At 44.9% G+C, this 13,104-nt stretch overlaps 2 protein-coding genes across 2 annotated transcripts in view; one reads left to right on the top strand and one right to left on the bottom strand.

Annotated features, from left to right (window-relative positions):
- Positions 1-8,406, top strand: part of ube2t (ubiquitin-conjugating enzyme E2T (putative)) — a 32,891-nt gene extending 24,485 nt beyond the window's left edge. The window contains exon 6 of the mRNA XM_037104994.1: positions 7,976-8,406. Coding sequence (XP_036960889.1) covers positions 7,976-8,251 — 276 coding nt within the window. The 3' untranslated portion in view covers positions 8,252-8,406. The remainder of the gene's footprint in view (positions 1-7,975) is intronic.
- Positions 1-13,104, bottom strand: part of LOC119023223 (leucine-rich repeat-containing G-protein coupled receptor 6) — a 40,863-nt gene that overhangs the window by 20,763 nt on the left and 6,996 nt on the right. Inside the window, exon 2 of the mRNA XM_037104993.1 lies at positions 4,338-4,409. Within this exon, the coding sequence (XP_036960888.1) occupies positions 4,338-4,409 (72 nt within the window). The remainder of the gene's footprint in view (positions 1-4,337; positions 4,410-13,104) is intronic.

Below are 13,104 nucleotides of genomic sequence, written 5' to 3'. Positions count from 1 at the left end.
TCACATTGCCTCGAAATAATAAGCAAAAAGAGGGATTAAAGACCGAGACATTGAAGACAACATCATATTTTGGGATGCTATCTCGGGTAGTGATAGGACGTCATAGCGGCAGCAGGGCTCGAACGGTTGATAGGAGTCACTGATGAAAGAAGTAGGAGAGGATAAACAGGTCTTATCAGAGAGAGGGTAGCCTGTGTGTGGGTGTGTCTGAAAGTATATGCATGTTTGACCTTCTTCACCCTTTGCTCCATCAATAGAAACGTTATCCCTACTTCTGTTCGGAGGTTCAGCCTCAGGGGTCAACCACTTAACCTGGCGTTAACCTCCAAAATTATTGGAGTAGAATATAGACTGTGGGTGGGTGGAAAGGTATTTGTGTGTGTGAGAGAGACAAGCAAACAAAAAACACTGTTGGCAACAGTAAAAGGAAACGTTTTAATTGGCCAAGATGATTCCAGCTGTGTGGCATATCAAAACAACTGATATTATTCCAAATTATTCCACAGTAACCTCTTCACCCTCACCTACGTCATTCTCCTGGCCTATCAGCAGACGATCTTATCATGGAGGGGAAGACAAGCAGGGCCGCGCTGGCCTCCACTCAACACTTCTCTCACATTTGTTATACTGTTATTGTTTGGCATACTGTTATCAAGTTATACCATGGTATGAAAGTTCACAATTTTCATACCATGTACATTTGCTTGATTATATAAATGTATGAATTCTACCATATTATTGTTATCAAACAGAACCATATGGGAAGATTTTCCTTCATAGGGTAGCTGGGTTCAGCCGTAGAGATAGGGTGAGGAGGTTGGACATCTGGAGGGAGTTCGGAATAGAGCCACTGCTCCTTCGTGTGAAAAGGAACAAGCTGAGGTGGTTCAGGCATCTGATTTGGATATCTCTTGTGCATCTCTTTTGTGGACGAGACGAACTGGGAGGAGATCCCGGGGCAGACCCAGAATTCGCTGGAGGATTTTTCTATCTCATCTGACCTGGAAATGCCTCAGGATAACCCAGAAGGAGCTGGAAAGTGTTGCTAGGAACAAGGATGTCTGGAATAACTTAAGCCTACTGCGACCTGACCCCAAATAAGTGAAAGAGTATGCATGGATGGATTTCAAGTTAATATCAAGTTTCATGTCTGAAATTTCATGTCTGAAGGCATAATTATAATGAAGCGCTTGTTGAACCAAGAAACCCTTCTGTTCTCATTCCATTAAGGGTCATTGTAACTGATGACAATGATTATAATAATTGCGTAATACCCTGATACGGTGCAATGGTAATCGTAACATGCAAATCTCATACTGTTGTAGCACTACTCATAAGGCAAGATCAGCATGATCAGAATTTCGGTCTTAAGCTGATAACAGCTTACGCCGCACTCTCTCTAGAGTTTCTAACATTGTGCATCAAGTGAAGCAAAGCCAATGTTGACAGAGGGTTTAAATAAACCCGATGATCATTGCACCTGTCAGGCCATGTTGAATGGGCAGAGTTCAGCTCTGTATTTAGGAGGTGAGTGACGACTGCAGGTAATGATAAGATGAGCATGAGAGACTCGACCCAAACGGCTGATTACGGGGGAAGTCAAAGGAAAAGGTAGAGTGAAATGTGATCTCCGGAGGTACGGACAGTGTGGACTTTGATACTGATGATAGGCGGAAAGCGCCGTTGCCTTCTAAAGTGGTTTTCAGGAAGGGTGACAGTTTCACCTACAGTTAAACCACCCTCCGCTGGTTCTAAGCTGCAATTAGATCAACAAAAGGTGGCACGTCTTTTATATTAGAGCGGAACATTTGATGAGAGGGGATGACTTTGATATGTCGATGAGTATCCAGTCACTGAGTCTGTACCGCAACGTGGGCATTGGTGCCCTCTCATTAATCTATAGACATGCAGTCTGCCTCTCAGTCGCCTTTCTTCAAGCTCCGTCTGACTGACAGTTGCGTGCAGGTTTGTGTGATTAAATTAAGAGATGATTTACAGATCAAAGCACCGAATGAAGGCTTAATGAGAGGGATCTGAGATCAATAGAGTACAGTTTAGTAATGAGGAGTTAGAGGTAGAGAAAGAGCTGGAGGGAGGGTTAATTACACTTGCGTCTTATTATCAATATGAATGCCTCATTGAATCAAAGGGAGGCTCGGTACCTGCTTCATGAATGAATTTAATCACCTTATGTAAGGTTCAAAGGGATTACCTGTTTTCACCTTGACACTATAGAATTCAGCAAAGACATTTATGTTTATGAGCCATGCTTCAGAGGGATACTCTATGTGGCTCATAAGATTTTATTTCCTCTCCTCCCCATGGTGTAAAACAGGATGAAAGCTGGACTTCTTGCCATAAGCAGATTTGTTTTGGTTCGCTGGAACATGAAGCGAGCCAAAAAAGGGAAGAAAGTCGAAAAACTTGCAATAGCCTGCAGTAAAACGGAGATGGGGGTCTGTAAGAATGAAGTGGAAAGGAGCGCGATAGAGTGAGTGAAGGAGGGCAGGCAGGGAGGTAGAGCCCAACATCAAACAATTTATCACTCTACCAGTCACAACCTGCCTGGCCCTCGCCTCTCCCTGCGCTACCAACAAGTGCTGTAGACCCACATCAAAAGCTCTCGCTCTCAAACCGACCGTGTTTGTGTTTAGAGCCGTCGGTTTGTTTCTCTAAGCACTTTAACATGTCGCAGTTACAATGTGTTTACTGTAACCTGCTCTGGCTCATCTGCCTAACCCCTCTTGACAGGTGTGGATGACAGAAATGTGCCTTTCCCTGCCTTGGAAACATCATCATCGACCCAGCATGTTTCCAGAAATGGTCAGCAGGCTATAAAAATTGGCTCTAAGGCAGGGAACATCCTCCTTGGAAGAGTTACAAAGCAACAGACATCTCCATAAAGTGTCAGAACTTGAGAGCGATATGGAGGAAGCAAGATCAACAGGGCTGTAAAACACTGGGAGGATTGTGTCTGGACAAACACTGCAGGTGGAGCTGCATCCAAAACCCCCACCCGCCTTTTTCCCCCATGCAGGCAAATGTCAGCATGGATGTTCAGCATCACTCTGCGCTGTGTGGTTCTGATTATTACGCCATCAGCAATATCTGACCTTTCCCGGTTTTATTGTTTTGTACGGCGGCAAAAGTTCAGATGAGCAACGCAATAAACGACAATAAATCACTGTCTTAGATTTAATTCTCAAACTTTAAGGTGTCACAAAACTTCATTGTTCGGCTTCATTCTACTGCTCCAACTGAATGGTTTCCATGTTAACCTTTTACTTTCATCATCATTAGCTCATGCCTCACCGGCTGCAGCTGCAAGAATTAGTAAAGAAAACAGTGGACTGTTCAAACACCTCATGCGCACACATGCACGCACACATACACACACACACACACACACACACACACACAATGCAAGGCTTCAAAAGTAAAAGAATCAGGTGAATGCTGACATACACACTCTAAGCCCACCACGACTTACACACACATTCAAACCCTTGGGGCATATCTGCGGACAGCCTTTGTCAACCCGAGACCAAGCCGCATTCTGCTGAGTGGTCAAACCGGTATCGGCCAGGTCGACCGCATAACGTTTTGTGATTTTTCTGCGGCGTATGAACTTTCATCAGCCCTGTGAGAATGAAACCAATACCTTGACTGGGGTGCGTCTATAGCAGTGTAGAGATTTGTCACAGTGGCTGAGTCAAATTCTTTGCATAGTTTAAAATTTTGTTTAGTTCGTTAAATTCAGTTTTTAATGGGAAAAGAGACTGTATGTTAAAGCATAAAGCATGTCCATTTCTGCATTTAACTCATTTAGTGTATTGTCACCTGTATCATATCATTTCAAATGTTACCTATACTTAATGTTATGAACAAGAAAAAACATAAATCTTTGCTCTTTTCATTTTCCCCCAATCCTGACCTGAACTTCTCCTATAGTGTGTGTTTGTCTTGGCTGAGACCTGTGTCTATGTGTGTCCTGCGCCTGCTGAGCTATCCAGCTGAAACAAAGTCAAGGAGGGCAAGAAAGCAGCGGCTTGGATGCTGAGCACAGAACCTGTCCTCTAAACGCTTTAAGGACCATATATTCACTCTCCGAGTGAATATCAGGTTCCCTTCGCCTCCCTCTTTTGTGCAGCCGACCCAAGATCTCCTAGCCTATTGCTGCAGGCACTTTCTTGGTAGGAGAGATCAGAGGCAGGCCAGAGTCATCAATCCCCATCACCGAGGTCTGCGCATATCAGCGACTTGGGGAATAGCTGTTTCTTGTCATCTGTGAGTTGTGACGATGGAGGTTTATTAAGTGAATGATTTTCTGTACTCACAGTTCCGATAACAGGTGCAGTCGGTGGAAGGCTCTGGGCTGGATCTCACTGATGTTGTTCATGCTCAGGTCCCTAGGGAAAGAAAAGGGGCGAGCATCAGTATCAAATTATCAATCAGTGTAAAGCTTATCGATGTCCTTTGAAGACACTCAGGACATGTAAAATTACAAATGTTTAGAACGCATACTTCATCTGGCGATCAGTCATTTGGAGCGGGGAGTAGTGTGCAGAGAGAGGTTAAAGAGTTAGGTGGAGAGGTTGGAGGACGAGAGGGAGGAGAGGGAGATGGAGAAGAGAATTTTCCCCAATGAATCATTGTTGGGCAGCTGTAATTTCCTCCTCGTCCCAGTGACTCTTTCTCTTTTCCAGATGTCTCACTCTACCTTCTCTGAGATGTGACCCCTCAGTCTCCCTCCATATCTATCTCTCTCTCCCCCTCCGCCTTTCCCTCTTCTTTTCCCTTCTTCCTCAGGTTCCTCAGGAGACCACCTCCTTTCCCCCCTTTGTCCACCGCTCTAACATAGACACACTCCATTTCTCGGTGTCTCTGACACACACACTGACGTGAGAGGGTGTGTTGGGAGGTGAGTGTTGACGCAGCTGCGTTGCGGTCAAAGAGGGAGAGGTGCAGGATGCTCGCACACTCACACACACACAACCTCCTTTTTTCACACTTCACACGGATAGTATGAGGACAACTTACGTGTCAGCCTTTGGTAGAAAACATACATAACCCTGTGGCCCCAGTCATGTAAGGTCATCTCATTGATAAACACAATGAAAGCAAAAAGGGTGTGACGTCACCCCTTCTTTGCTTTCACGGCCCTTGGGGTCTCGCATGAGTCTTCAAGAGGCTTGTATGTGCATGTGTGCCTGCAGTGTGTGTGCCTGTGTGTGTGTATGACACTAACCATTGCTCATAAAGCCAGACCACCGGGCTAGCAAGTGTAAACTGTGCTCTCAGAAGCCCTTTGCAGTTGGGAGTTTTGACACACTCAATGTTTGTTTGTCAAGTCAGCCAAGCTGACGGGGGGCTGGATGAATTTATCCGCAGGCGCGATCTCTATTCGGCTTCAGGAGAGATGTGGAAAAAACACTGCGTGGCAATACTGGGTCACCAATTTGGGTATTTGAGCAGCCTGTCACATTCGGCAGTTATGACAAGACAAATTTAGTACACCAACAGTTTTGGTTGAACAGTTAGTCCCATTGGGTGCTGGGATGTGGCCCCTGAGAAGTTGTGCTCTCACCTTGTGATGAGCCTGCAGTGTTAGCTGTGTCCTCGAGGAGAGGAGCAGATTTTGCAGGTCAGATAATTATGTAGCGTTTTCACAGGCTTTGCTGACATAGAATGTTTTCCTTATGAAAGCATAATAATTGCATGTTAGTTTACTTCCATAGGAATTTCCTGCTATGGATGCCCCCTTCTGGGAGGTCCGACTGCAGAGAGAGGGATTCAAGGTATTTCTCAGGGACACAGAGGCAGAGTGGGTGCTTTCGATTAGTGTCGAGCGCAAACATGGATATTGCTTTTGTTTGTTATAGAACAAAGTTTGGCATTAATCTGATCACAGTTACTGATCTTAACTTCATTGAATGTTTGACAAGCAGGACCCCATATTGTTACCTCCACCAAGAGGTTTATGTTTCCATCCATGTGTGTTTGTTGGTTGGTTTGTCAGGTGGATTACACAAAATTAACAAAACAGATCTCCATGAAACCTGGATGAAGGATGGGTCTCAGCCCAGAATAGACCCCCATTAACTTTTGGCGCAGATCCAGGCAAGGGGATGGATCCTGGATCTTTTGTTTCTCACTTGCTTTAACACAGGAATGGCATCATACACAGTTTTGAAAGTGGTGAGGCATAGTAAGAGCTGATGATGCACCATAAAAGATAACAACAGGCCAGAGAAAGAGACAGAAAGAAAATGCTTTGCAAATGTTTTAGAAGGTATGGGACTTTAGAAGGATACGCACTATATAGTTTATATGTTTATTATATGGTGTGAAAAAAACTTAATGTGTCCACATTTGTTTACAATAAAATCTCTACAGGGTGCCTTTAATTTACCTTTGAAAAAGACAGTCTCAATTGGACTTCTCTATTGGTTAAATAAATGTTAAGCAAATGAAAATAAATGACAAAGCCTATTTTTATGTCAACATTATCTTCTTATCTAATACAGCCTTCAGTTTTTATTCTCAAGATCGCCTTGATTAATGCATGACATCTTAAACAAGTGAAGAAACAAATCAGTTAATATGGCAAATACACAATTCAAAAGCTCCCAAAAGGAAATATAGTTAAAGTCATTACTTAACTTAAAAAGCCTCAAGGTTCAGCACATATAGAAATAATGTGTGATCTATAACTTTTTCCCAGCCCTGGCTCCCTCTCAACAAAAGCCCTGTGTTGACGTGAATCAAGTTTGTCCCATTTTCAGCACAATCTGTTCCGGATCCTGGCGGAAATTTGCGAATGAATACAAAAAGTGTAATGCACCATACTGCTTGATTAAAGTCAGGGGTAAATATAAGTGATAACAAAGTTGCCTTGGAGATGACACTGCCAGAAGTAACAGTAAACCAGCTGACATAATCAAGACTGGGTGAAATCACGTAGAACACAGGAAGATCACCTCACGAGGCCTCATGAACAATACACACACACACTTTAATCCTGTTCCTTGTCTGTGTACTTATAATCTGCCGAGAAAAATATGTATTGGAACATTCTGGTGTATCATGAAAGCGTGGAAACACACACGCAGCTTCTGGGGATGCGCCCATGGATGGAGACAGCTCTCCATTATCTGGTCCTGATTAAAGAAGCCATAAACAAACGTTGTGTGAAGTCCATAACAGCGGCCTCACTCAGACAGAATAAACACATAGGAATGGAGAGAGAAAATGTTTAAAAATAAAGACACACAGTGGTGAGTCATGGGGAAAGGTTGAATGCAGCTCAGCTCGGCTGTGCTCTCCAACGCCGGGGAGAGAGAGAGAGAGACATTTCTGCTGTGCAGGCCAAGGCCTCCGCTGACAACTTGACGTATCGTTGGAAGGCGCTGCGCTATGGCTTGTTTTTAAAATCAAATAACAGCTGTGGCTTTTTTAAACCATGATAATTATGATTGATGACTACCACATGTGCATTGTGTCGGCTGGCGCTGCGACATGCAGATATTTTCAGCGCAAATAAACGGGCCGCAATAGAAATGAGAAAGGGAGCGCTTAAAGGTTTTGCAGGCTCTGCAGCGTATGGCAGTTACAATTAGAGCTGGGGTTTGTGTGTCCCCATTTTACAGGCATGTGAGTGCTGCGTGTGTGAGAGAGAGAGTGCAAGTGTGTGTCTTAGTATCTGTGTGTGCAGTACAATATTTATTTCCATTTATAGGTGACTGCGGTGTGTGTGGTAAGATGTCTGTCGCTCATTTTCACACCCCTATTGTTTTCCAATGAGCCTGCAGATGTGGTGGGTACAGTCCCTGGTTGCCTGGTTCACCACATCATACATGGACGCTGCTGGGGCATGGAAACGGATGGCTGTGTGGGGTTGTGTGTGTGTGTGTTTGAGGGACAGAATGAAAGTTCATGTGGTTTCTTTTCTTTATTTACTTTTTTTTTCATGCAGAATTTCTGCAGGGAACTGTCCTGCACTATCTTGGCCATCGCGGCGTCAAGAAAACAGCCCGTTTCGGCTCACGGGACGACACATCTCTCAACCGCCAGAGGCACACAGGCCATCCTCCTCCCCTCAGATCTCCATCTGCTGCTGAATGACAAACTAAAGACTTCCAAGCAGAGGATGCAGACACGGAGACCCATGCTCATCCCTCAACAAACACACTCACTAATATGCCTCTTAACTGTTCTTTTTATCCCCCTGCGCTTTGAACCTACGGAATGACTGACAAAGCCCACAGTGATCTCTTTCTGTTTTCCCTGGAGAGGAATTAGATTTTTTTTTTCATGTGTGTGAATGTAATTTTGTGTGTTTAAGCACAGTGACGTATTTGAAACGATTTTGCACCAATCAGAGGATTAAAAATATATTTTGCCGTCCCTGCTCCACACATCGTTCCATGAGCTGCAGATACACAATATGCTCTGATAGATCGTTCAGTGTGTGTTTGTGTGTGTGTGCATGTGTGTGTGCGCTTGTGTAGGAGAGGAAGGTTTGGCACAGGAAGAAAGGTAAAGCACTGGATATTTGACTGCTTTATGCTGTGATTGATAGGGTAACCATGGCGAGGAGGTAGTCTTAAGGGGGGAACGGAAGCATGAAGAAGCAGAGGTACATTTCCATTCATCAGCCTTGGCCCTTTTCTACCCACCCTCTCTTATGCCACTCTATCGCTCACTCTCACTCTTTTTCTCTCGCCATCTCTGCTTCGAATTTCCACTGAAGCATGGCGTTACACAGTCCGGTAGTTACAGTTATGTGATTTATCATATTTCCTCCCCGTCGTCAACAGAACTACTGAAGTATGTTATCGGCGCCGTGATCAAAGGCATGGTGTGTGTGTGGGTGTCAATGTGCCCCTAGCTCCGTTGTAGCCAATTTCAAACTGGAAGTGTTTCTGACAAGAGCTGGTGATTTAGCGCAGCAAAACAACTGGCCACATCACATGAGAGACACCCCTGTTTATGTTCAGTGAAGTATACGCACAGACACATGCACACACTTCGGGCTCCGGGCGGCTTTTGTGGGGTGGATGATGGACCACCCTGGTGGGTGAATGTACCCTCAGAGCGGCAGTCAGGTGTCTGGTTCTATCATCTATGCTGATATGCGTCAGTCAGACAAAGCTGAGGGGAGATGACTCAATACATTTCACTTGGAAGGAGTTGTCTCAGAGTAAAGGGAAAAAAAAAAAAACTTGTGTGCAATTTATGGAAAAGTTCCTGGCGTGCTGCTCAAGCATAAAATTGCATGCAGGTACAGTGCATAACAAAGCATGCAAAAGCATGTAAACGAAACAGGCTTACACCGTTGCCCTTGAGAGGGATGTTTTTCTCTTACGCTCACACAAAATCGAACCGTACCCTGAGGTCTTCCTGCTCACTTCCTCCTCTGCTCCCCCTCTCTTTCTTCTTGCCTCCCTGCCAATCCCTTTCTCCCTCACTCAGGTGGAGACTCTGAGCAAACAAACAGCCAATAATGGCGGTAAGCTCTGCACCTTTGAAGGCAGCTTATCTGTGACGAACATTAGAGTAATAGATCTTTAGTGGAAATCAACAACGTGAGCCTTGCCTGGAGGGCAGAAGTTCTGCTTTAGCGGTGCTCGAGCCACACCTTGGCTGTCTTTTACTGTAACTATGACAGTAATGTCTTCAGTCGGATTCAGCCCGTCTGATCCTCTCCGCTTAGTTCTTTGAAACAGTTAAGGCCACGATGAAAGAGGATCTTTTATTCCATACAATGCAACTGGTAGTCAATGCTCGGGTGCCGCCTTTAAGAGGGCCTAAATGGTTGTGTGCATTAGTGTGTGTCTGTGCGTGTGTGTGTGTGTGTGTGCATTAGTGTGTGTATGTGTGTGACCGAGAGAGAGAGACAAATGTGTGTGTGCTGTGTGCGAGGGTGAGGTTTGAGTGTGTTAGCTTTTTTCTATCTGAATAGACTGACTTGCTTTGGCATTCAGTTTCTCTCATGGTCACACATGAGCTTGCACACAGACACACACACACACACACACACTCACAACACACACACAAAGAATCAGGAAGGAGGGTACAATGCTGTCCTCCCCTCCTCCTTCCTCTAAAGATGTGTGTTTTTTTTTTCTCCCTCTCTCCCAGACTTCCTGGGAGGGGTACACTGCCCTTTGTGTCCAAAGGCACTCTCTCTTTATCTTTCCCTCTCTTATTCTCTCTTCCTCTCATTCACGGGGCACAAAGAGCGAGGGAGAGGGCGAGGAGAAGTCTTTCACCTGGACAAGGAGGGCCACGGGGAGGACTCGGCTACAAAGGAGCGCAGAAACAGAGAAGGAGGGAGGGTGGGAGGGAGGAGATAACAAGACAGAATAAGGGAGATGCGTCTGTGTATTTGTGTTCCCATGTTTTGTGCTGTTTTCCGCTTGCTGCGGTTTAGGGGAGAATGACAGGCGGATGTCTGGGTGGAGAGAGTGCGGCTGTTTAGTCTGAGGCCATGTCATGGGAAACATATTCATGCCCTCTGGGACTTATTCATACCCTGGTATACCGCGCGCACACACATGCACACGTGCACGTCCACACTCTGTGTCCGCTCCTTGTCCTCCCACACACACCCTGTCATGAGATGGAGGGGAGGGGGGTGAAAGGTCAAGCACTTCAGTAATGGAACAGGAAGTGTTGGAACAGTCGGCGCTCCACAACATACAACTGCCTCCAACATGTGGACAGGACTGACAGGCAGCTGTTGTGGGTAGGACATAGCTTTGGAAGGCAGAAAGGCATTCATAGCCCTGCCCATGGTCCAATAATCTGTTGTTTTGACGTGTCGATTTTTATATATGTTCGTTGTCCGAGAGCATTTTCCTGTTTCCCTCTAATTCGAAGCGAACAGTTTGTGCTACGTCGAAGAAATGTTTCGCGAGCACAGGACACATGCACACTGCAGAAAACCTTTGTCATAATGGCCAAAACGGTTACAAATTTCACCACTTTTCCACACATCCTGAAGAGGTATCCCTTACAGCGAGGTGTTCCTTTCCGCACGCTGATTCGAGGCAGATTCTCAGCAGTGGATACAACGGTAAATGAAACCCGATGAGTATTAGTGTCAGGCTCTATTATGACTTCATTTGGTTGAATGGCAGAAACAGGAGGACACTGGATCTAGTTAGAAGACTGCTCAAATCCACTCCTGGCTCGCTCCTTCCTCGCTGCTGAGCACACGGATCTGTGACCCGCTCATCTGCTCCATATATTTAACAGTACCCCCGGATAACATCTAGACCTGAACTTAGATCAGAGCTTGATGAAATCTTACCCCATACCAATGAGGACATGTGGCTGCTGTTGGTTTAAAGAGATTTAGTTTGGCCTCTTGCCATGCATGTAAAAAGTCCAGATTTCCTCTTGTGCTCCTTCTCAGACATGTAATAGAGATGTGAGTAAGTCTGGCTGCAGTTGTGGAGGCTCTGCAGTGGCAGAATTCCCTCCAGCCTTCCTTTATGGCAGATGGAAAATACACCTGTGAAGTGTCCAGTCTTAGCAAGACTTATACTATTGCCTCATGCCATCAGAGTGACCTGACTGCTGTTTCTGCATTCAGTTAACCTAACCCTCCAAAATTAAGAGTCCTTTCCATTCTTTCTCTCCCTGCTTCATTCATCTCCCCACCTTCTGTTTTCTACATCCCACCACTACTTCCACTTCGCTGTGCCGATCCTCTCATTTGCTGTGTAGTTGTGTGTGCCCTGAGGTGTGTGTGCACATGTGTGTGACATTTAAGTGTGTCTGCAATTGCCTCCTTTTTCCCCTTTACCTTGCTCCCGTCCCAGTGGTCCTTTCTCCTGGAGCTAATCCCTGCTAGCATTGCTGTATCAGCACTGTTCTGTGAAAGGCTTTGATGCTGCACAGAGGGATTGGATAGGGCATTAACCATCATTAAGTCAGTATGTGTGCGCGCGCGTGTGTGTGTTCAAGCGGTATTTACACACATACATCCATGCTCAAGCAATGTGTTTCCTTGTGTGTAACGTGTACATGGGGGTCTTGATGGTGCCTGCGTGTGTGTGTGGGTGCGTTGTTGGAGAGGGCATTAAGTATCATTAACTCTTACTAGTCATCACCTGCACGCTGCCAGCCCCACTTTAGTTGGCAGGCCTGGCCAGCGATCACACAGATAGGCAGACGGAGACAGACAGACCCATGTTGACGTACAGGGGGAACTTGGAGAACCATGTCCCACACACACTGCTATCAACACCCATGTAAAGACTATTAGGAGAGCTCGCTATCTCTTTTTTTTGTTCAAAAACAAATACAGGGATTTATTTAGGATATTAAGAATGAGTGGGAAAATGGTGTATAATGCAAAATCTTATTTACAAGAAAACACTCATGTGGGGACTTGCTGTCTGAAGTGGAAAACATATAAAACTAGAATGGCACTCAGTAGAGCGCCAAGTCCCAAAAGTCCCCTCTAATTCAATCTAGCCTAATCCAATATCAACCCTATGTCACTCTAAATTTGACATTGCTTAACCATAATTTGGACACTGGTAAAGACGTAGTAAAATAACACATGTAAATTCACTTTTGCATCAAACTAAGAAAGAGGAGAAAATATAGTGACAAAACAGACGACAGACAATAGACTACACTTCACTATACAAACCAGAAAACATGAAGATTTAAGATCAAGAGAAAGCTGAAGACATTGTGATGTAAAACAGCAGTGCTGAAAAAGGAGGGTTCCAGGGGGTAGGTCCCTCACAAAAAGTGGGGACGATCTTTTATTATAGATTATTGTTATTATTCCATCCATAAGTAACACAATGACAGACTGTATGACTATTTTCGTCTTGTGTTTCATACACTCATGGATGCGATGGGAGACCATGGGGCAAAAATCTTATCAACCGGTTGTCCGTGGTTTCATTTGTGCCGGTTTATTTATGTAAAAACTTTGAGAGCAACTGACATAAAGTTTGTGCCTACAGAGGGGCAAAAGAAAAAGAATATCTTCCTTTCTGAAGTATACTCTCTTCTAGTTGCAGGAAACTGAGAGCAAACTGGCGACATCAAATTCATTAATTAGATTTTTAACAA

Source organism: Acanthopagrus latus, chromosome 7 (assembly GCF_904848185.1).
Source record: "Acanthopagrus latus isolate v.2019 chromosome 7, fAcaLat1.1, whole genome shotgun sequence".
NCBI classification, from domain to species: domain Eukaryota; kingdom Metazoa; phylum Chordata; class Actinopteri; order Spariformes; family Sparidae; genus Acanthopagrus; species Acanthopagrus latus.
Note: the sequence above shows the minus strand (reverse complement) of the source record. Positions and strands in the feature narration are given on the sequence as shown.